The sequence below is a fragment of the Neoarius graeffei genome, chromosome 18, assembly GCF_027579695.1.
Source record: "Neoarius graeffei isolate fNeoGra1 chromosome 18, fNeoGra1.pri, whole genome shotgun sequence".
NCBI classification, from domain to species: Eukaryota; Metazoa; Chordata; class Actinopteri; order Siluriformes; family Ariidae; genus Neoarius; species Neoarius graeffei.
The window spans coordinates 65005154-65029716 of record NC_083586.1 but is presented as its reverse complement, the minus strand read 5'-3'; the positions used below and the strand labels follow the sequence as shown (position 1 = coordinate 65029716).

General features: G+C 45.0%; 1 protein-coding gene across 3 annotated transcripts in view; it reads left to right on the top strand.

Annotated features, from left to right (window-relative positions):
• Positions 1 to 24563, top strand: part of LOC132866462 (B-cell receptor CD22-like) — a 39883-nt gene that overhangs the window by 9178 nt on the left and 6142 nt on the right. The window contains exons 1-6 of one of the 3 annotated variants that reach the window (XM_060899245.1): positions 4027 to 4114; positions 14633 to 14705; positions 14844 to 14907; positions 17430 to 17747; positions 23737 to 24003; positions 24207 to 24455. In XM_060899245.1, the coding sequence (XP_060755228.1) occupies positions 14703 to 14705; positions 14844 to 14907; positions 17430 to 17747; positions 23737 to 24003; positions 24207 to 24455 (901 nt within the window). In that variant the 5' untranslated portion in view covers positions 4027 to 4114; positions 14633 to 14702. Of the gene's footprint in view, positions 1 to 4026; positions 4115 to 14632; positions 14706 to 14843; positions 14908 to 17429; positions 17748 to 23736; positions 24004 to 24206; positions 24456 to 24563 lie in introns of those variants that run through there. The other 2 variants (XM_060899246.1, XM_060899244.1) reach the window with 2 other exon arrangements.

The following is a 24563-nucleotide window of genomic DNA, read 5'->3' as shown; positions in this document are numbered from 1 at the left end:
ACAGTGAGGGGCATACAAGGGAGTTTAGAGAAGGGAGTAGTTGTGTCTTTTAACAAACTTAATGCAACTTCAGGTGTATCTATCTGGACTGGTGTATCGGGCGTTTCTGTGTAGTCTTGCTGTTGCATGCAGGTGCTGCTACTAATGTGTTTAACGTTATGTGAATGCTCCTGTCTATGTGTATGTGTATCATCAGGTGTGTGTGTGTGTTACCTCCCCTGTTCTCTGTGTGGGGCCCATTCCCGGAGTCCGCCCGTCAGTCTGCTTTGCTGTACTCCTCACAGGGCCTCTGGCTGCTACTGTGGAGACAATCTCGAGCAATGTGTCCCTTCTGATTGCAGTTGTAGCAGGTTGCACCTTTTATCCAGGACGAGTCACTCCAGGTTGTCCTGTCTCGGCCCCTACCTCGACCTTTTCCTCTAGGTCCAGGCTGAGCAGTCTGGGGAAGAGTGAGTGGCGGCGTGTAGGTCTTGGTCTCTTTGTGCTGACTTTGTCTTCTCCTTCTCTTTCAGCAGCTTTTCTGCATGCACAGCATACTGCTCGATCTTGGTGAGGCTCAGGAGTGCCCTCCACTGCAGCCAGGGTCATGGGCCTGGTCAGGCCACTGTGTTTTTTTTCTCATGCACGGCGGTGAGACGGGCAAGAAACGCTGACACCACTTCACCATCTTCTTGCCTACACATACTGATCTTAGTAATGTCTATATTCAAGGGAAAGCACTGTCCAGACAAGCACAGAGAGCAGTGATGGTATCTCTGCACTCACCATTGACAGCCACACTCCAGTCTGGTGTAGTTGCTCACTGGTCAGCTTCTGGCCACTCTTTGGAAACTTTGTTCCAATCTATACCCATCTTGATCATGAGTAGGCAGCGAAGTTCATGGGTGGTTGGTCAGAATTCTCTGCAAAATATCAACAGCTCATTACTAAATCTCTTTCCTCCTATCTCTCTCATGTTGGGAAGAGAAGCCATGCTTTCCTTCATGTCAGCTGTCATCCAGGGTCTGTGAACTAGAAGCACGCTGTCAGCTCCAGCCACTTCCATCATTGGAAGATGAAGGACTTCAGACTTTAGGTTACGGCCTTGTGGACCCACTGGTGAGCATGTGGTCAGGTCCCTGATGGTGTCTTTTCCATTGCCATATGCAAGACCAGATCTCGTGTGTGATGGAGAAGCAAGGGGAGGCGCTGACGCTGGAGGCAGCTGGTAGGCTGGGAGAGATTCCAGAGGCTCAGTTTTTTTTTTGTCTCGACTTCTCCCCCTTTCTGTGGGTGAAGCACTTGTGGGAGTGATGCTCTGTCTTGCTGAGGAGGCAGTGTGCGTCGGGGTGGTGGGGCAGACTCCAGGTCAGGGTCCATCTGAAATTTCAAACACTGAGAAGAGGGTGAGAGCCCTGCCTGTTGTTTCTCTCTTTTGTACTCTCTCTTAAGTGTTTCTTCTTTCCATGCAGAAAACGCCCTCCAGTCCCCTAAGAACTTAACATTATCTGTAGGCTCTTCTTTTTCCTTCCGTTTCAACTTTTCTTCTAACTGTTCTATCTGCCTGGGACTAAAACTGTCCTTTTCAGGGAATTCTAAGTCCTTTATCCATATATCAAACTGTGCTAAGCAATCCTCACCATATGAGGTTTTCATAAACTGGATGTTTGGGCTGTCATAGGAACACCCACTTCTTATTATAGCACATGTAGCTTCAGGCTTACACAGTAAAAATCATAGTGTCAATTTTACTCTTTAAGAGTTGAATTTAACTCTCTGTCAGATAACATTTGGTCCCACTCAAAATCAGTGTAAAATTTACTCTATAGCCAGTGTAAGATTTTTAGAGTTAATTTTACTCTATTTTGTGTCAAAATTAACAATGAGGTGTGTAAAAATATTTAACACTATAGATAGTGTAAGATTTTCAGAGTTAATCTGACTCTACACTGAGTGCAGAATTATTAGGCAAGTGAGTATTTTGACCACAACATCCTTTTAATGCATGTTGTCCCACTCCAAGCTGTTTAGGCTTGAAAGCCTACTACCAATTAAGTATATCAGGTGCTGTGCATCTGTGTAATGAGAGGGGGTGTGGTCTAATGACATCAACACCCTATATCAGGTGTGCATAATTATTAGGCAACCTCTTTTCCTCTGGCAAAATGGGTCAGAAGAGAGATCTGATAGACTTTGAAAAGTATAAAATTGTGAGATGTCTTGCAGACGGATGCAGCACTCTTGAAATTGCGAAGATGTTGAAACGTGATCACCGAACAATCAAGCGTTTCATTGCAAATAGTCAACAGGGTCGAAAGAAGCGTGCGGGGGAAAAAAGGTGCAAAATAACTGCACATGATCTGCGGAAAATCAAGCGTGAAGCTAACAAGCAGCCATTAGCATCCAGTTCTGCCATATTCCAGAGTTGCAACATTCCTGGAGTGTCAAAGAGTACAAGGTGTGCAATACTGAGGGACATGGCCAAGGTAAGGAAGGCTGAAAAACGACCACCATTGAGTAAGGCACACAAGATAAAACGTCAAGACTGGGCCAAGAAATATCTTAAGACTGATTTTTCTAAGGTGCTGTGGTCTGATGAGATGAGAGTGACTCTTGATGGGCCAGATGAATGGGCCTGTGGCTGGATCAGTAATGGGCACAGAGCTCCACTCTGACTCAGACGCCAGCAAGGTGGAGGTGGAGTACTGCTATGGGCTGGTATCATCAAAGACGAGCTTATTGGACCTTTTCAAGTTGAGGATGGACTCAAACTCAACTCCCAGACCTACTGCCAGTTCCTGGAAGAAACCTTCTTCAAGCAGTGGTATAGGAAAAAGTCAGCATCTTTCAAGAAGAACATGATTTTCATGCAGGATAACGCTCCATCTCATGCATCCAAATACTCCACTGCGTGGCTAGCCAGTAAAGGTCTGAAAGGTGAAAAAAATAATGACATGGCCCCCTTGTTCACCTGACCTAAACCCCATAGAGAACCTGTGGTCCATTATAAAACGTGAGGTCTACAAAGAGGGAAAACAGTACACCTCTCTGAACAGTGTCTGGAAGGCCGTGGTTGCTGCTGCACACAATGTTGGTCGTGAACAGATAAAGAAATTGACAGAATCTATGGATGGAAGGCTTTTGAGTGTCCTCATGAAGAAGGGTGGCTATATTGGTCACTGATTTGTTTTTGTTTTGTGTTTGAATGTCAGATATGTTTATTTGCAAATCTGGAGTTGTCATATCAGTGTACCTGGTGAAAATAAATAAGTGAAATGGCTACATATTTGGTTTTTATTAAGTTGCCTAATAATTCTGCACAGTGAAAGTTACCTGAACACATACATATTCTCCTAAAATGGCCAAAACTAAAAACGCCCCACTCTAACTTCCATACATGTTCAGCTTTGATATTTATGAGTCTTTTTGTTTGATTGAGAACATAGTTGTTGTTCAATAATAAAACTAATCCTCAAAAATACAACTTGCCTAATAATTCTGCACTCCGTGTATATTGTATTTTCATGGGGAATCATCACCCTGCAGAGTAGATTTTGTCGTTGTGTGCAAGTGGGAATTAACTCTCACTTTTGACACTACCATTTAGACGATTTTACTCTGCATAGTGTTATAACTACTCTATCCAGAGGAAAATAGGTTTACACTGCAATATTGACACTCCATTTTTTACTGTGTACTTGCTTTTTATTTTCTTTCCCTAACTTACCGTTTCTGTTCCTCATTGTACACTGTTATATCAATAGGTTATGACAACAATGGCTGAGTTTTTATTAGGATCACAAGAAGAGCAAGTTGGACTATGTCCAAAAATGTGACACAATAATCCTTTCAGTGTGTTCTTATTAATAAAAAATTATCTGACATTTGCCTTAAACTAAAGTCGGTATCATTTAGCACAACAACCTCAAAGACAACTCACGCACGTGTACAAAATCTGTTTCTCTGTTTCAGAATTTGGAGGAGGACAGTACTCTGTTAATTCATCAATATTTCGCGTGCACACCGGTGTGTCTTTGTGACTTCGTGATCGAAGCTCTCTATCCCGTTCCCCCAATGGGCCAGTTGTTCACACAGAACAAAGGGAGCAAGATTCAATTCCTACGAATCGCTGAATGTGAGTCTGTTGAGACACGCACCCGTACTTCCCCTCCTCAAGTAGGTGAGCGATTACCCAGTCGTCACTTAGGCGGATAATTCTCTTACACAACCCTATAAACTACGCGCAGTTTATTGTCTCAAAATTGTGTTTTATCTGTTTCAGCAAACATATTGATGGTACCACAGCTTAGCAGTCCTTCTGGGCTTGGACAAACTTCTGTCTGTCTCTTATATCAGTCTTCCTTGACTAGGACAATCTCTGTCCATCTCTTATATCAGTCTTCATTGACTAGGACAATCTCTGTCCATCTCTTATCATTCTTTAAATACTAGGACAAATCTCTGTCCATTTCTTGTACGGTATCATTCTTTAAATACTGTTTCCACTAATTTCTTTACACAAGAATGCAAAGTTATCACTTACTGGTTCGGTGAGCCCTGATGGTCTGGTCTCTCGTCCGAGTTCTCAGCTCCGCACCGTAACCTTGGGAATGGTCCGTCGTCCGAGGATCAGACGCGTAGGGCCCACCCAGGGGATGCTAAATTGTAATGGAAATTTCTAATAAACACTTCAGAACACTTAGCAGTCGTCTTTTCAGTTATTTATTATAATAGATCATATAAAACAGATATATAAAATAGGAAAGGAAAGAGAATAGAAGAAGACACCACTTCTGATGATGCCGAGAGTATGCGCAATCTGAGTTGTGTTTTAGTGGCTGTTATCTACCGTATTATACTCTAAAGGCATTCGCTTACTGCTTGCATCTTCATGTGATTGGCTCAAGATTTTCTATGGAGCTTTGTTAAAGCGTGCACCTGGCGTGCTCTCGTATGTGCAGGCGGACGCGTAGTTATGGAGAACTCAGGCACCCTGCTTATCATCAGCCAAGACCACAGAAAGGCGGTTACAGCATTGGAAAAACAACTTTCTCAGTACACTAGGCCACTTGAGCTCAACTCACAGAAACACAGAGAATAGGAATGTTCATCCACTAAATTTCCCTCACAGCTGCTACCCCATGACCTGGAGCTGGATAAGCGCCAGAAGATGGATGGATGGAATTGTGTGTTGAAATTTAAATTTCAATTGACACACTGATTTGTAAATGATCTCTGACCTGTACTGCACTCAATACAATACAACAGAACATTATTTGATGTTTTACCTCAATATTTTTTCTAAAATAAACACTATATACACGATATACATACAAAATAAACATCTCAATTTTGATTCTTGTAATACATTTAAAAAAAAGTTGTTACAGTAAAGCGTTTCCCACTTTATAATGTTCCCATTCCTTCTCCCAACACTTCAGATATGTTTATGGACTGAAGACTCCAAGTGATGAAGTGTTTCAGGTGTTATTTTTGTCCTGTTCTTCCTGTAAACAGGTCTTAAGGTGTGTAACAGTACGGGGTCGTCACTGTCATATTTTTCATTTCTAAATTCTCCACACATTCTCTATTGGGGACGGAGGGGACACGCCCTCTTCTTCCACAGCTTTTGTAATGTAATGTGTGCAGAATGTGGTTTTGCATCTGTAATGGTTCAGTACTGGTGGGTGGAGCACAGAGGACGGCAGGACAGAGATCAGGTTCAAATGAGCATTTATTGGTTCACTTTTCAGTCTAACCATAACTCAAACAGACACACACACGACAGGTGTCTCGTTCAGGGATCTCCTCTGCTCTCTGCTCTCCCTCCTTATATAGGGCGTGGTCACTGGGAAGACACAAACACAGGTTAATTGCTCTCAGGTGTAGTGATTCTGCCACTTACCTTCCCTGACTCTGCCCTCCTGTCACAGACCGGTGCTTGACCACGCCCCCGCTGCCACATACCCCCACTGCCCGACTCAGGCCGGGTGGCTGTCCGGCCTGCAGCCGACTCCCCCCCCCCCCCCCCCTTGACGGGAGAGGAAGTCCGCCACGACCATCTGCGCCCCCGGCCTGTGGACCACCTTGAAATTAAAGGGTTGGAGCGCCAGATACCAACGGGTGATCCGCGCGTTGGCATCTTTCATGCGGTGGAGCCACTGGAGGGGCACGTGGTCCGAACAGAGGGTGAAAGGGCGCCCCAGCAGGTAGTACCGGAGGGCGAGAACCACCCACTTGATGGCCAAACACTCTTTCTCTATGGTGCTGTAGCGCCCCTCACGCACCGACAGCTTACTGCTGATATACAGGACAGGGCGGTCCTCCCCCTCCACCTCCTGGGACAAAACCGCCCCCAGCCCTCTGTCCGACGCATCGGTCTGCAACATAAAAGGGAGAGAAAAGTCAGGGGAGTGTAGAAGTGGCCCCCCACACAGTGCAGCCTTTACCTCAGAGAAAGCCCGCTGGCACTGCTCCGTCCACTGGACCGGGTCTGGTGCCCCCTTTTTAGTGAGATCAGTCAGCGGGCTGGTGATGTCCGAATAATTAGGTATAAACCTACGATAATAGCCAGCCAGCCCCAGGAACTGTCTCACCCCCTTTTTGGTCTTGGGCCTCGGGCAGGCCACAATTGCTACAGTCTTATTAATTTGGGGACGCACCTGCCCGTTGCCCAAGTGGAAGCCCAGATACCGTACTTCCACCTGCCCAATCGCACACTTCTTTGGGTTGGCTGTGAGCCCCGCTCGCCTCAGCGACCTAAGGACGGCCCTCAGATGTTCGAGGTGCCGCTGCCAGTCATTACTATAGATGATGATATCATCTAAATATGCAGCCGCGTAAGTGGCGTGAGGGCGGAGGACTCTGTCCATCAGCCGCTGAAACGTAGCGGGCGCCCCAAACAGCCCAAACGGAAGGGTGACGAATTGGTGTAAACCAAACGGTGTGGAAAAGGCCATTTTTTCTCGGGATAGTGGAGTCAAGGGGATCTGCCAATATCCCTTCGTCAAATCCAGCGTCGAATAAAAGCGAGCAGTGCCGAGTCGATCGAGCAACTCATCAATACGAGGCATTGGGTACGCGTCAAATTTAGACACCGCGTTGACTTTTCTATAGTCCACACAGAACCGGACCGACCCATCGGCCTTGGGTACCAAGACCACCAGGCTGCTCCAGTCACTGTGGGACTCCTCGACGATGCCCATTACGAGCATGGTCTGAAGTTCCTCCCGAACCACCTTTTTTTTGTGTTCGGGTAGCCTGTACAGGCGGCTACGCATTACCACCCCCGGGGGCGTCTATGTGGTGCTCTATGAGGTTAGTGCGACTGGGCAGGGGCGAGAACACATCCGAAAACTCGGTCTGCAACTGGGCAACCTCTGTGAGTTGGGTCGGGGAGAGGTGGTCTCCACAGGGGACCGGAGAGGTACGTGATGCCAATGTCCCTTTTTGAACCTCCGGCCCCAGCTCCGCCTTCTCCGGAACCACCGACACCAACGCCATGGGGACCTCCTCGTTCCAGAGTTTAAGCAGATTGAGGTGGTAAATCTGTAGCGCCCCACCCCTGTCCGTTCGCCTCACCTCATAGTCGATGTCCCCGACTCACCGTGTGACCTCAAAGGATCCTTGCCACTTGGTGATCAATTTGGAGCTCGACGTGGGCAACAGAACGAGAACCTTATCTCCCGGTGTGAACTCTCTAAGGTGCGTACCCTTGTTGTACAGGCGGGCTTGCCGTTCCTGGGCCTGCCACAAATTCTCTTGAGTTAGGTGGGTGAGCGTGTGGAGTTTTGCGCGCAGGTCCATAACGTACTGAATTTCGTTCTTACTTTGTGAAGGTCCCTCCTCCCAATTTTCCCGCAGCACGTCCAGGATGCCGCGCGGCTTACGCCCATATAATAATTCGAACGGGGAGAACCCCATGGAGGCTTGGGGGACCTCTCGCACTGAGAACAGCAAGGGTTCGAGCCACTTATCCCAATTACGTGCGTCCTCACTTACGAATTTCTTAATAATATTTTTGAGGGTGCGGTTGAACCGTTCCACTAAACCGTCTGTTTTTGGGTGATACACGCTGGTGCGGATCGGCTTAATCCCCAGTAACCCATACAGTTCGCGCAGTGTTCGTGACATAAACGTAGTGCCTTGATCAGTCAGAATCTCTTTCGGGATTCCAACTCGGGAGATGACGCGGAAGAGTGCCTCTGCAATACTGCATGCTGAGATATTGCGCAGAGGCACTGCTTCCGGGTATCGCGTTGCATAGTCCACCAGAACTAATATAAAGCGGTACCCTTGTGCTGACCGATCTAATGGCCCAACGAGATCCATCCCAATTCTCTCAAACGGGGTCTCGATTAACGGCAGAGGGCGCAACGGCGCTTTTGGAATGGCCGCTGGGTTTACTAACTGGCATTCGCGGCATGCTGTACACCACCTACGGACATCGCCGCGAATCCCCGGCCAATAGAATCAGGCCATTATTCGGGCTAGTGTTTTATCCTGCCCCAAGTGTCCAGCCATGGGATTAAAGTGAGCCGCCTGGAATACCAATTCCCGGCGGCTCTTCGGAATTAAAAGCTGTGTGACTCGCTCCTTAGTTTGAGTGTCCTGCGTCACTCGGTATAATCTATCCTTCATAATCGCGAAGTAGGGGAAGGACGGGGTGGCGTTCGGCTGGAGCGTTTGACCATCGATTACTCTCACTTGGTCAAACGCATGCTGCAGAGTCTCGTCTCGCGACTGCTCTAATGGGAAATCTGCAAGGGATTCCCCAAGAGAGAGAGGAGGAGCCGGCAGCTCCTCACTCCGACGCAGAGATGACGTAGATGGCTCTGTGACAGCTGCTCCCGCCAAAGTGACACCGGGACCTCCCCCTGTCAAATGGCAGGACCCACTCTCTACTAGGTGCATCATTAAACCCCGAAATCCCGGCCAATCAGTCCCCAAAATCAAAGAGTGGGTAAGGCGAGGATTAACCGCCGCCTTCACTATAAATTTTTCCCCTCTGAACATAATGTGGACTGACACCAAAGGGTAGCTGTGAACATCCCTGTGCACACACAACACCTTCACCCCTTGTGCTCCCCCCAATGCCTCATTTTGAACCAGGCTTTGGCGAATTGAGGTCTGATTACAACCAGAATCCACCAACGCCTGATATGTAGCCCCTTGGATACTCACCGGTATGCGATACGCTCCGGCCCGATCGAGGGCAGCCTCTGGCGTGTCGGGGATCCGAACCACCGCGCCCACTTCCATTGCTGTGCACTGCTGTTGAAGGTGGCCCGGCTCCCCACAGCGCCAGCAAACCGGCCCGGGCTTTCCCTCTGCACCGGTGATCTGGGACTCACTCACCTGAGGTGGGGGAGAGACAGACACAGAAGGGAGAAACAGGAGGGCACCGCGGGTGCGGCGGGCCGGCTGGGGTGGTGCCGGCCCCCGCCTCCGCGGTGGGGGAATGGGGTCAGGACGGGACACAGGAGGAGGGGGAAAGAGAGAAGAGGAGAGAAGAGATGATGCCATCTGCTGTCCTGCCGCCGGGACAGCCGCCAGATGATCCTCTGCCAGCTCAACTGCCTGATCCAGCGACGCTGGGCGGTGGCACTGGACCCACTCCGCGGTTCCTGCTGGTAAGCTGGCGATGAACTGTTCCAGTACCACCTGGTCGACGATTCCCTCGGCGTCGCGATCGTTGGCCCTCAGCCACCGCCAGCAGGCGTCCCGGAGCTGCTGGCCGAACGCGAATGGCTGGCCGACTTCCTCCAACCGCAGCGCGCGGAAGCGCTGGCGCTGTTGTTCCGGGGTGCGCCCCACGCGCTGGAGGACGGCCCGGCGGAGGTCTGCGTAGGCCAGTCGGCGGTCGGCGGGGAGCTGTAGCGCGGCCAGCTGTGCCTCTCCCATTAGCAGGGGGAGAAGGCGCGCCGCGCACTGCTCCATCGGCCACCCCGAGGCTTCGGCGACCTGTTCGAATAATGTGAGGAACGCATCGGGGTCGTCCTGCGGGCCCATCTTGGTGACAGTGAGGGGAGACGGGCCCGCGGTAGGAGCGCTGGTGGACCCCGCCGACGCGGGGAGGTGCCGGAACGCCTGTCGATCTTCTTGTTGGGCCAACACCAGGGCCTCGAACCGCTCTTCTTGCTCCTTTCGGAGGGTGAGTAGCGCCTGGTGCTGGCTTTGTTGGGCCGTGGCGAGGGCGTGGACCAGTTCAGCCAACGGGGAGGACTCCATGGGGCTGTGAGGCTGCTGTGCTCCAGATCCCGGGTTTCAGCACCACTGTAACGGTTCAGTACTGGTGGGTGGAGCACAGAGGACGGCAGGACAGAGATCAGGTTCAAATGAGCATTTATTGGTTCACTTTTCAGTCTAACCATAACTCAAACAGACACACACACGACGGGTGTCTCGTTCAGGGATCTCCTCTGCTCTCTGCTCTCCCTCCTTATATAGGGCGCGGTCACTGGGAAGACACAAACACAGGTTAATTGCTCTCAGGTGTAGTGATTCTGCCACTTACCTTCCCTGACTCCGCCCTCCTGTCACAGACCGGTGCTTGACCACGCCCCTGCTGCCACAGCATCGTCTTGTTGAAATCTCCCTGGAAAAGACGTCGTCTTGAAGGCAGCAGATGTTGCTTCAAAATCTCAGTGTACTTTTCTGCATTAATGCTCCATCACAGAAGTGTAAGGTGCCTTTACCAAGGGCACTGACCCAACCCCATACCATGACACACCCTGGCTTTTGGACTTGTTCCTGGTAACAGTCTGGATGGTGACAGTCTTTTTGTCTTCGGTCCAGAGCACATGGTGTCCATTTCTTACTAAAAGGACCTGGAATACTGATTCATCTGTCCACAATACCCATTCGCACTGTGTGATGGTCCATCCCAGACGCCTCCGAGCCCAGAGAAGTCGACGGCGCTTCTGGACACAATTAACATAACACTTCCTTTTTACACAGTAAAGCTTTAACTGCCGTTTGTGGATGTAACTCCGTATTGTAACTTGACAAATGTTTTCCAGAGTAATCCCGAGCCCATGTGGTTCTATCAGCTGTAGATAAACGACGGTTCTTGATGCAGTGAGGGATCGGAGCTCACGGGGGTTCAGATTAGGCTTCAGCCCTTTGGGCGGTGAAATTTCTTCAGATTCCTTGACTCATTTAATGATATTATGCACCGTAGAGGGTGAAATATCCAAATCCCTTCCTATCTTTCTTTGAGGAACATTATTTTTAAACATTTCAAAATTTTTCTCATGAATTTATTGACAAACTGGAGATCTTCAGCCCATCTTTACTCCTCAAAGATGGGTGTCTTTGAAAATTAGAATACTGATTTTGCCCCAAATCATGATTACAGTCTCCTGTTTCAAAGCACATAATTATTTAATTGTTGTACCTCATTACTTGCCCCAAACTGCCCCTGTAACAATTTTTTTTTTTTGGAATGTGTTTCAGGTCTGAAACGCAGGAAGGGATGTACATTTGTGGTCAGAAGTTTACATACAGTGACATGAATTTCATGGCAATATTTGGGCTTTCAGTAATTTGAACTGTTCTTTTTCTGTGGCAGAATGATTTTACAGCATACATCTTTAATAGAAAAAACAATAGAATTTTGTGCACAAGTTTTAATTTTCTTTGGGTTTTCTGAAATTAACACAGGGTCAACATTATACATGCAGGGTTAATAATTTACATATGCTCAATGTTGTAGTTTTTCTAATGTTATTAACCTTTTTATTTCTTTATTTAAGCTCACTCAAATAGAGCATGAGTTAGAACTTTGGCTCCTTTTCAGCGATTATGCAGATCACCATTAGAGGGCAGCAAAGTCAAAAGGAGCACTCATGACCAGCATAAGAAACAGGCAGAGAAACCTCTGCTTTCTTATCCATCCATCCATCCATCCATCCATCCATTATCTGTAACCGCTTATCCTGTACAGTGTTGTGGGTGACCTGGAGCCTATCCCAGCTGACTATGGGTGAGAGGTGGGGTACACTCTGTGTCGCCAGGTCTTCACAGGGCTGACACACAGAGACACAGACAACCATTCGCACTCACATTCACACCTACGGTCAATTTAGAGCCACCAATTATCCTAACCTGCATGTCTTTGGACTGTGGGGGAAACCGGAGCACCCGGAGGAAACCCACGCGGACACGGGGAGAACATGCAAACTCCGCACAGAAAGGCCCTCGCCAGCCACAGGGCTCGAACCCAGAACCTTCTTGCTGTGAGGCAACAGTGCTAACCACTACACCACCATGCCACCCTGCTTTATCATCATTATTATTATTATGTTTTCAGCTGACAGATTTATACTAGGGGCGGCATGGTGGTGCAGTGGTTAGCACTGTCGCCTCACAGCAAGAAAGTCCGGGTTCGAGCCCCGTGGCCGGCGAGGGCCTTTCTGTGTGGAGTTTGCATGTTCTCCCCGTGTCCACGTGGGTTTCCTCCGGGTGCTCCGGTTTCCCCCACAGTCCAAAGACATGCAGGTTAGGTTAACTGGTGACTCTAAATTGAGCGTAGGTGTGAATGTGAGTATGAATGGTTGTCTGTGTCTATGTGTCAGCCCTGTGATGACCTGGCGACTTGTCCAGGGTGTACCCCGCCTTTCGCCCGTAGTCAGCTGGGATAGGCTCCAGCTTGCCTGCGACCCTGTAGAACAGGATAAAGTGGCTAGAGATGAGATGAGATTTATACTAGATACAGTATTTCAGTTCTGCAAAAAAATGTAACTAATCCTTTGATTAATGTAAATCTCAAGATTGAATTTGATATATGTTTTAATAATAATAATAATAATAATAATAATAATTTCAACTTGTATAGCACCTTTCTCACACCCAAGATCACTTTACAATTACCAAAAAATAAAAAATAAAAAATCCATCAAAAGAGGGTCAGGATGTAATTCCAATGGCAGACGATGAAAGACAACTTAATTTGTTTTGTTCATGATTTCATGACTGTTCATGATTGTTTGTTCTCATGATTTAGTGTCTTGCAGTAATTTCTTCAGTAAGTGTTTGTGATTTTACTTTTCTTTCATCATTCAGTCACTAGTGAGAGCATTCTTTCCTCTCCTCCATTTTTTTCTTCTCTTGTTTGATTTGAAGTTAAAAGGAGGAATATAACTGTCACACACTTGTCCAGGGTGAACCCCGCCTCTCGCCCATAGTCAGCTGGGATAGGCTCCAGCTTGCCTGCGGCCCTGTAGAACAGGATAAGTGGCTGCAGATAATGGATGGATGGATAACTGTCACACTAATTCGAAATAATTATTTTTAAAATAACTGACTTGCCCTTGTGTGCTTTATAAGCATATTGAGCTTCTTCTTCTTCTTCCAGCTGCTCCTGTTAGGCGTCGTCACAGCAGATCATCCACTTCCATCCCATCCCTGTCCTGATTTGTGATCTGTATATTTATAATCGTACTGAGGAAATGTTTGCAAACGAGCACATGGCCTGGATGGGTGTGTAACACTGGACTTGGAAATGTTGTTAGAGACTCCATCTGTGTCTCTACAAGGCTGCGGATAAAATCTGATTTGAAATTGATCATTTTGGTATTAGAGCTAAGGGTGGTGGTGGTGGTGGAGGAGTGGGTGTGGATGAGGAGCCCAATATTTTGTCCCTTTGTCCTTAATTCCTAACAGCTGGCTTGGGTCAGCCTGATGTAAGCTCCTCCACATTTCCCCACCACACCTTTTCACCTTTTCAGTTCCCCAACCCTTAACTACACTGTAAAAAAAAATCCGTTGTTTTTACGGAAAAACACTGGCAGCTGTGGTTGCCAGAATAATCCTGTTAAAAATACAGTGAAATGTAAACAACATTACAGAATAACTTGTACATTTCACTGGGATTCCATGTACAATTAATGATAACTAAATGTAAATTTTACAGGTATTCAATGTACAATAATGAATACATAACTGTTAATTTTACGGATATTCATTGTACAATAAACAATGATTCAAAATGGTTACAAGCAATGATCTACAAAACAGATATTTTTTGGGGGGCCTTTTTCACCTTTATTGGATAGGACAGTGTAGAGACAGGAAATGAGCTGGAGAGAGATCAGGACATGGCCTTGGGTCAGACTCGAACCCAGGTCCCCAGATTCATGGTATGGCGCCTTAGTTGACTGAGCCACGACAGTGGCCATTTTTTTGTTTTTTTAACAGGGTAATGATGTAATTTTAACTATCACATTCTGTTTTAGTATTACAGTTTGTCTGTGTTTAAACTACAACAATTTGTAAATTCTACAAAAAAATATGATCAATTCAACATATTCTTACTGTTAAATTAACAGTGGAATTTGGTTAGGAGTTTTACAGTATATTGATGTAAATTACACACTGCTTCATTGTTTTTGTATTTACAGTTTTTTATGTCATGATTTTACATAAATTCACTGTTAATTCTATGGACATTTTTTACAGTGTAGGACACAATGGCACACATCCACTACTATTTCACCATCTGCACAAATCCACACCAGACCAGGGTTTGTTCTGATTAAACAGCACAGAGCAGTTAAGCAGTTAAAGAGTTAATCACTGCCCTGATCCTAATCCCAAGGAGGAAGTTTATAGTTCAGTTTTGAGACACTCAGTGTTTTTTTTTCTTTCTCAGACACTCAGCAGGTTTGAGAATTTGGTACAGACTTGGAGTTCTCCTCCTAAAGACATAGACACATTAACTCATGGTAAGACAAATATCTATTTCATTCCTTTACACTTCTATGAGTAATGCATTATGCTCGGACACTGATAACCTGATTACTGGCAAAATATTGTTAAAATAATATTGTAAAAAACATTTTCACCCTTTCTGACTCTTACAGGACGCCTCATCACTGTTGCTGCTGCTGCTAAAATTAACTGCGATCCTTTTCCAAGTGATACCAGGTATCCTTTTTTTTTGTAAACAATAGACACTTAAGGGGCGGCACGGTGGTGTAGTGGTTAGCGCTGTCGCCTCACAGCAAGAAGGTCCTGGGTTCGAGCCCCGTGGCCGGCGAGGGCCTTTCTGTGCGGAGTTTGCATGTTCTCCCCGTGTCCGCGTGGGTTTCCTCCGGGTGCTCCGGTTTCCCCCACAGTCCAAAGACATGCAGGTTAGGTTAACTGGTGACTCTAAATTGAGCGTAGGTGTGAATGTGAGTGTGAATGGTTGTCTGTGTCTATGTGTCAGCCCTGTGATGACCTGGCGACTTGTCCAGGGTGAACCCCGCCTTTCGCCCGTAGTCAGTTGGGATAGGATCCAGCTTGCCTGCGACCCTGTAGAACAGGATAAAGCGGATAGAGATAATGAGATGAGATGAATAGACACTTAAAACAATGTTTCTTGTTGAAGTCTGGAGTGTAAAGTCATCACATTTAGCTCTTATGATGGAAGATCCCTTCTTCTGCATTTCTAGAGAAGTTTGTAGAAATATAGTCTGTAAATTAACTCAGTGTGAGCTGTAACATGGAGAAGAACTCCACATTCCTGAATATGACACTGCGTATTGCTGATCTGATAAATACACGATGACCTGCAGTGTTCTTGCACGTGCTCCTTATTATCCTGATTGATTTCACACCTGGGTAATATTTATTTCTTATCTGAGTTACAGCTGTAATATTACATGACTGGGAGAAAAAAGAAGTGAACATTATGAAACGCTGTGTTACTGTTCCAGTGAAACACTGAGTGACAGTGTGGAGTGATGAAGCTGAGTTACTGTTACAATTACAATTATTTATTTTTGAAAGAACTTAACAGACTTTTTTATCCACTTATAGTTACATGCGATGATGTGTTACAGTGGCAAAACAAGTTAGTTGCTGTTCTCACTTATATTATAGCAGATTAAAAAACAAAAAAACACCTTGTTTTGTTTTTGTATGATGATTCTGTTGTAATGGACCAGAGGCAGCCATGAAAGGAAAGAAAATATCAGGCATATTGTGTTCAAAGCTTCCATGTTTTCTACAGATGACACATGGATGAAGAAATAGTTCAAGATGGATTTCAAAGGGATTATGAACAGTGCAATTTGCAGAGGTTTTGCTGAACTGCTGAACTGGATTCTGGGAAAGGGGAAATGGCCCCTCTAATAGAGCCTCTCTCTTTCAGCTGTTTGCCCAGTGTCATGGATGTTTTTGTCTCGTTTGTTTTCTCAGGACACCGACAAAAAAAAAAAAAAAGGGTTACCTCAGCAATCTTTCTCCCCAGAGGGTTACTCCCCTGGCCTCAGCTCCCTGTGAGCATGGAGGAGGAGGCGGTGCACCCCCTGTGGGGCGCTACCTGTTAATGATCCTTCTGCAGGTTCACCTATGGAAACGTTGTTATGACTTTTACTTCCTCTAGATAGTCAAGTTTGATCAACTTCTTAGCACTCCACCAAGGCCCGTAAGGAGCCCCGGCAGGGCCGAGTCAAGGACCTCACTAAACCATCCGATTGTTAGTAGCGACAGGCAGTGTGTACAAAGTGCAGGGACTTAATCAATACAAGCTTATAACCTGCACTTACAGTACTGGAAATTCCTCGTTCATGGGAAATAATTGCAATCCCCAGTCCCAATCACGACTGGGGTTCAGTGGATTGCCCGCACCTCTCAGCCTAGGGTAGGCACATGCTAGTCTGGCCATTGTGGCGTGTGTGCAGCCCCAGATATCTACGGGCATCCCAGACCTGTTATTGCTCCATCTTGCATGGCTGAATGCCACTTGTCCCGCTAAGAAGTTTGGGACGCCCACCACGAGGGGCCTCGTAACTATTTAGCATGCTGAAGTCTCATTTGTTATCGGAATTAACCAGACAAATTGCTCCACCAACGAAGAACAGCCATGCACCTCCACCCACAGAATCGAGAAAGAGCTATCAATCTGTCAATCCTTTCTGTGTCCAGGCCGGAAGCCGCAGGCTCCACTCCTGGTGGTGCCCTTCTGTCAATGACTTTAAGTTTCAGTTTTGCAACCAGACTCCCCCGGAACCCAAAAATTCATGGTTTCCCGCACGCTGCCTGGCGGGTCATGGGAGTAACCCTGCCAGTTCGCAGGTCAGCATGGTTTATGGTCAGAACTACGATGGGATCTGATGGTCTTCAAACCTCCAACTTTCGTTCTTTATTAATGAAAACATTCTTGGCAAATGCTTTCACTTTCATCCGTCTTGTGCCAGTCCAAGAATTTCACCTCTAGCGGCGCAATATGAATGCCCCCGGCCGTCCCTCTTAATCATGGCCCAGGTTCTGAAAAACCCACAAAATCAACCCAGAACCCTATTCCATTATTCCTAGCTCAGGTATTCAGGCAGGTTGGGTGGCCCACTTTGAACACTCTAATTTGTCCAAAGTAAACGCTCCGGGCCCCTGTGATTTGTAGCTGGACTACTGTCAGAGCTGTGATAAATAATTTCACTCTTTCATATATATGTGTATTTCAGGGTCTGTGGCTCAGAACTGGAGTGTGTCTCACACACCAAGCAAATTGTGTGCTGTTCATCATTCCACTGTTGTGTTACCCTGCAAATACACCTATCCCACTGGTCAAACGGTCACCAGTTCCACATGGCACTATAGGACGTCAAAGGGCGCGGCGACTGAAAGACCTGTAGCGCATTCTCTAGCTGATGGGTTAAATTGCTCTCTCACACTGGACAGTGTAACTCAAGGTGATGCTGGTTTTTATCAGTTCAGCTTCAGGACCAGCGGCTCCACCCAGGATCTGACAAATGAAGATGGAGTTACACTGGAGATAACAGGTGAGGAGTGAGTAGAGAGAAAGCCTTTGAAAAATGGACACTTTTCTTATAATGGGTGTGTTTGTTGCAGAAAATCCTCATGAAGCTGTCTTGCATTTTCTCCTGAATTATTGCCATGCTTATGATCAGTATTTTCTTCTGTTTGATTATATTCATCTTTTTCACGCTTCATTGGAGAGTTTTTATAAGCATCAATGTTTCCTGTCGCAATAATAATCACAATGTATCTATGGTGATACTTCCAAGGAAATGAAGTGGTCTCCCTAAAAGGAAATGTGTTTGTATAAATTGACCAAACTGACCTCTTGACTTCAAGTTTCTATGAAATAGTTTCATAGCTGGGACGGATTTAAAAAGTGCTGAAACAATTGTTTTGATTTCAGAGGAACTTTAAGCAACAGAAAATTTAGCATAAAATATTTCCTAAAAGTATTGCAGCATAGCACTGTTGATTCTGGATGCTTATAAACTGATGATTAATTTTCTATAACAGCAGTTCTGACAGTAGTGCAGCAACAAATCAGATTTATTTTTATGCCCTTGTTCTAATACATCTTATTCACTTTGAGAGAGAAGAGTTGCTGGTAAGGGAAGAGCTGACGAGAGCTGCGATAATGTAAGAGAGAATAGGAACCGATTACTCCCTCAGAAAATTAAGTACATTTCGGGGTACAATGGTTTGTTACTGGATCAGGACCCTCTAAGGTATTTATTTGTGCCCTTTATATACTGCTTTGGACCGTATACAGTTCTGTGAAAAAGTATTTACCCCCTTCCTGATTTGTTCTATTTTTGTATATTTGTTACGCTTAAATGTTTCATGTCATCAAACTAATTTTAATATTAGACAAAGATAGCCCAAGTAAACACAAAATGCAGTTTTCAAATGATGATTTCATTTATTAAGGGGGAAAAAAAAGTTGCCCAACCCTATCTGGCCCTATGTTAAAAAGTAATTACCCCCACAACCAATCAAACAATTAACCAAACTTAATTGATAATTGGGTTCAATTTCACAAGCCACAACAAGGCATGATTACTGCCAGACCTGTTTGATCTAAATATCACATAAATAGAATCAGGCTGGGGCTGGAAGTCTGAAGTAGGCTCATACTGTAGATCTTAAAAAGATGCTGTGAAGTAAAGAGTTACAAGAACAGATGTGCAACAAAATAATTGAAATCTATCCATCTGGAAAGGGTTACGAAGGTATTGCTAAGGTTCTGGGACTCCAGCGAACCAGAGTGAGAGCCATTATCTACAAATGAAAAAAACAAACAAACAAAAAAACAACTTGGAACAGTGGCAAAGCTTCCCAGGAGTGGGGCGGCCTTCCAATATTCAACCAAGAGCAATTAAATGACTGATCCAGGAGGTGACAAAAGAACCCCGACGAACATCTAAAGAACTGCAGGCCTCACTTGCTTCAGTTAAGGTCAGTGTTCATGATTCTACAATAAGGAAGGTGCTGGGCAAAAATGGCATCCATGGGAGAGTTGCAAGGTGCAAACCAACCACTGCTGACCAAAAACAACACAAAGGCTCATCTCACATTTGCCAAAAAGCATCTTAATGACCCCCAATACTTTTGGAATAATATTCTGTGGACTGATGAGTCAAAAATAGAACTTTTTGGAAGACACGGGTCCCGGTACATCTGGCGTAAGGTTAACACAACATTCCAAAATAAGAACATCATACCAACAGTAAAAAACAGTGGTGGTAGTGCGATGGTCTGGGGCTGCTTTTCTGCTTTAGGACCTGCACGACTTGCTATAATTGATGGAACCATGAATTCTGCTCTCTACCAGAAAATCCTGATGGAGAATGTCCACCCATCAGTTTGCAACCTAAAGCTCAAGTGCAGCTGGGTGCTGCAGCAGGACAATGATCTGAAGCACACAAGCAAGTCCACCTCTGAGTGGCTCAAAAGTAATAAAATTACAGTTTTGGAGTGGCCTAGTCAAAGTCCTGAGTTGAATCCAATTGAGATGCTGTGGCAAAACCTTAAATGGGCAGTTCATGCTTGAAAGCCCTCCAATGTGGCTGAATTGAAACAATTCTGCAAAGAAGAGTGGGCAAAAATTCATCCACAACAATGTAAAAGACTCATTGCAAGTTATTGCAAGCATTTAATAGCAGCTGTTGCCACCAACCAATTATTAGGTTTAAGGGGGGGAATTACTTTTTCACATGGGTGATACAGGTTTTGATTCACCCTTTTCTTTTAATAAATGAATGCCGGAAGGGCATCCGCCAACTGAAAAAAAAAATACAGCTCCAATCGATTCAAGCTATGAACCTCCAGATCAAAATGGCCCCTAGTCCCAGGCAGCCCTTAAATTGGCAAGGGGTGCTAAGAATCTCCCGGTTATCACATAAAGCTGGACAATTCAGAGTTTGTTCGAAAAATGTTGGTTCAGTGAAAAACAAAGGAAGAGAAGTAGCAGCAATTCTAGGAAGAAGAAAAGTAGATGTCTGTGCCATACAGGAAGTAAGATACAAGGACAGAGGAGCAAAGATATTTGGCACTGGAGAAGAGAAATATGGTGAAGCAGTAATAAGGGTGGTAAGAGAAGATTTGGGATTATGGCCAAGGAGGAATGGACAGAGAATGTTATTGAAATAGTAAGGACAGATGATAGAATTATGAAAATTGTCCTTCTATGTGGGAAGAAGATCCTCCACTTTATCTCGGTATATGCCTCTCAACAGGGCAGACCTGATGAGGAGAAAGAGGAATTTAGAGAAAAACTTCTTGGAAGGATAACAGAGATCCCAGCAAATGATTTAGTTATTGTAGCCGGGGATCTCAATTGTCATGCTGGTAGAGAGAGGGGTGGCTACGAGGAAGTTATAGGCAATTTTGGATTTGGCAAACAAAACCAAGAAGGGGACGATATGTTGGAACTCTGCCAACAAATAAACCTTCAAATAGTAAATACATGGTTCAAGAAGAAAGAGGAGCACCTAATAACATACAAAAGTGGCAAAAACTGTACTCGAATAGATTTTATTTTACTGAGGAGAGACCGTGAAATAAGAGCAAAGGACTGCAAAGTAATACCTGGGGAAGAATGTCTCACACAGCATAGAATTCTTTGTGCAGATGTTGTGTTAAAATATATGAGAAGGCCAAAGGCAGAGAGAAGAGAGAGGAAAATAAAAAGCTGGAAATTAAAGAATCCAGAAGTGAAAAAAAGAGTACCAGAGAAAACTAGAGGAACTATTTAATAACCAAGAAGAAAGAAGGTGGGAGACTTTTAGTGACGCCTGCATAGAAGTGGCCAGACACGTTTGGAGGGAGACATCAGGAAGGAAACAGAAAGAAAGAGAAACATGGTGGTGGTGTGAAGAGGTTCAAGATGCAATAGTAGAAAAGAAACGAGCTTTTAGAATATGGAAGAGACAAAGTACAGAAGATAGTAAGAGACTGTATAAGGAGAAAAAAGAGAATTGTGAAACAAGAAATTAGAAGAGCAAAGATCAAGGCATGGCAAGAATGGTCAGAGGACATAGAATCAGCAGAAGGAAGGATGAAGATGTTCAAAGTAGCAAAACAGATGAAAAGGGACTGCAAGGACATCAATGGAGCTATATATCTGAAGGATGAGAATGGTAATGTAGTAGTTAACAAGAAAGAAATAATGGGAGTATGGAGGAGGCTCTATGAAGGACTTCTGAATGAAGAAAATCAATATGAGATTGAGCAAGCAGATAAAGTAGAGGGACCAATTGATGAGATAATGCCAGCGGAGGTATGTAAAGCCCTCAGGAGCATGAAAAATGGAAGAGCAGCAGGACCAACAGAACTCGCTTGTGATCTTATAAAGGCTGCAGGAGTGATGAGAGTACAGGAGCTCACAAAGCTCTTCCAAAAGCTTTTACAAGGTGAGGAGGCACCAGAGGAATGGTGCAGCAGCTTTACCATACCGATTTTTAAGGGTAAAGGGGATGCTCTTTGCTGTAATAACTACAGAGGAGTTCGGCTTCTAGAAGATCTGATGAAGGTTTGGGAGAAGGTTCTCGAAAACAGATTGCCAGTTTGGATTCCAGGCTGGGAGATCAACAACCGATGCAAAATTTATCATTAGACAGTTAAAAGAAAAGTATCAAGAAAGAAAAAGAAAACTTCATCACATCTTCGTGGACCTTGAAAAGGCCTTTGACCGGGTGCCTAGAGATGTAATTGTCTGGGCTTTAAGAAAGCAACTTGTACTTGAGCATATGATACAGGCAATAATGGCTATCTATACAAACTCTAGGCTAAAGGTCAAGTCTAAGGCTGGAATCTCTGAGGAGTTTGATATCAGAGTGGGAGTCCACCAAGGCTCCCCTCTCTCTCCACTCCTCTTCATAATTGTCATGGAGGAAGTAACAAAGGAAGGATGCAGTGATGAATTCTGGGAACTCTTGTATGCCGACGATGTGGTGTTAACAGCAGAGACAGAAGAAGAAGTAATAAGAATGTTTAATAACTGGATAAGAAAGATGGAAAGGCGAGGTATGAAGGTAAACTTAGAAAAGACGAAGATGATGATATCGGGAAAGGAGGAGGTTGAGATCAGGGATCAAGGTAGATATCTATGCAGTGTTTGTAGAATGGGAGTAGGTGCCAAATCTATATTATGTATAGAATGCAGGAAGTGGTGCCACATGAGATGTTCTGGACTAAGGAGAGTAAATCAAGCAGGCAAAAACTTTGTCTGCTCTGCCTGTACAAGAAGAAGAGAAAGAAGAGAACAAGGTGCTGAGATAAGGAGACGTGACAGAATAAGGGTTGATGATGGTACTATTGAAGAAGTTGAAAGCTTCTGTTACCTAGGCAACACTATTGACTGCGGTCAAGGTGCAGAGAGAGCAGTTTGAACCAGAATGTCAGCTGCTTGGTCAAAATGGAGACAGATATCTAGTCTTTTGATAAATCAAGGAATTCCCCTAAAAAGTAGAGTACAAATATACTGTGCATGCATTAGTACTTAGATACGGAGCAGAAACATGACTGATGATGAGGAACCTTGAAAACATGGTGAAGAGATGTGATTGCCGGATGCTCCGATATATGGCAAATATAAATTGGGAAGAGGGAATATCAAGTGAGGAATTGATAGAGAGATGTCAAGTGGAAAGCATATGGAATTTAATGAGAAGACAACGTTTGAGATGGTTCGGGCATATCAAAAGAAAAGAAGAGAGTAGTGTGGCACGGAGAGCAGCAGAAGCTGTAACTGATGGAAGACGCCCCTGAGGAAGGCCCCTGAAAACATGGAAGAAGTGTATAGAGGAAGATCTGAGTGAACTTAACCTCGAAGAAGAGATGGTCTACAACAGACTGAGATGGAGAACGCTCATAGCTCATCCAACCCCATGAAATATGGGAACAAAAGGATGTTAAATGAAGAAGAAGAAGAAATGAAGCAATCATTTAAAAGCTGCATTTTGTGTTTACTTACATCGTCTTTATCTTATATTAGACTTAGTTGGATGACCTAAAACATTTAAATGTGACAAATAAGCAAAAATGGAAGAAATCAGCAAGGGGGCAAATCCTTTTTCACAGCACTCTATGTACCTTTTTGGCACTAAAAAGGGACACATAGTTCCCTTGAGGTCTAATAATGAGCTGCAGGGGTACATTAGCGTAGACTGTACCCTGGGGGACAGAAATTGACTCCTACTGTACCCCATTTCTAACAGTGTAGGAATGTAACTATAAATGGATAAAAAGTATGACATGATTGTTGACAAGCTGCTGTGGTATAAGAGGAATAAAACACTTGAGGGTGTCGTGTTAGAGGACAATAATCAATTTTGGGGTGGTGAGAGTAATTGCTTTTCATCACACCATCCCATCACTCAGGATTTTACTGCAACAGTCACACACACACACAGCATGTTATTAGTTCCATTATCCATATGAACATTTGTACCACGTTAATATTCTTGAAACAAGCTACAGCCCTAATTAAAAGTGTACTCTTTAATGCAGAGCTCCAAGTGGACATCGAGCCAATGTTGGACATGGTGTTGGAGGGAGACTGGGTGACATTGATCTGTGGCTCCTGCATTCCTTCCCTCACTGTTCCCATGTACACCTGGTACAAAGATGGGCATCTGTACAAGCAAAAGCGTGGAGACTACCAGCTGGAGCTAACAAACATGAATGTGAAGGATGAAGGCAGCTACCAGTGCTCCATCAGTGGGCATGAAGACCTGCGCTCCTCACCTGTGAACATCACTATGAAATGTAAGGCAGGTGAACAATATCATTCATCTACACACACTTAACGAATCTGTCTAAATCTATTGTGGCTAGATCTTTATCTCAGAAGTTCTCTCAAAAGGTTCTGGATTTCTGGATTATCTGCTGTCTGCATAGATTTAGTTTTTAGTATTTTGTATAACCAGAGCAAAAGGTATTCTGTTTATAAAGGTCATATTTGTATTACAATATTTTAGATCCTCCAAAGAATGTCTCAGTGTCCATGAACTTCTCTGGTGAGATAGTGGAGGGAAGTTCTGTGACTCTGACCTGCAGCAGTGATGCGAACCCATCTGTGGAGATCTACACCTGGTTTAAGGAGAAAGAATCCTCACCTGTAGGATCTGGACAGAGTTACAGAGCTCTACAGAGTGGACAGTACTACTGTGAGGCTCAGAATAAACACGGCTCTGAGAGATCTGCTGCAGTGTCCGTCACTTTAAAAGGTGAGAGCGATGATTATTCGTTCCTGTTTGATCACTGCACCGTTATACATCATGCACTGTGGATCTCAGTTCTGCTGTGTGTGTGTGTGTGTGTGTGTGTGTGTGTGT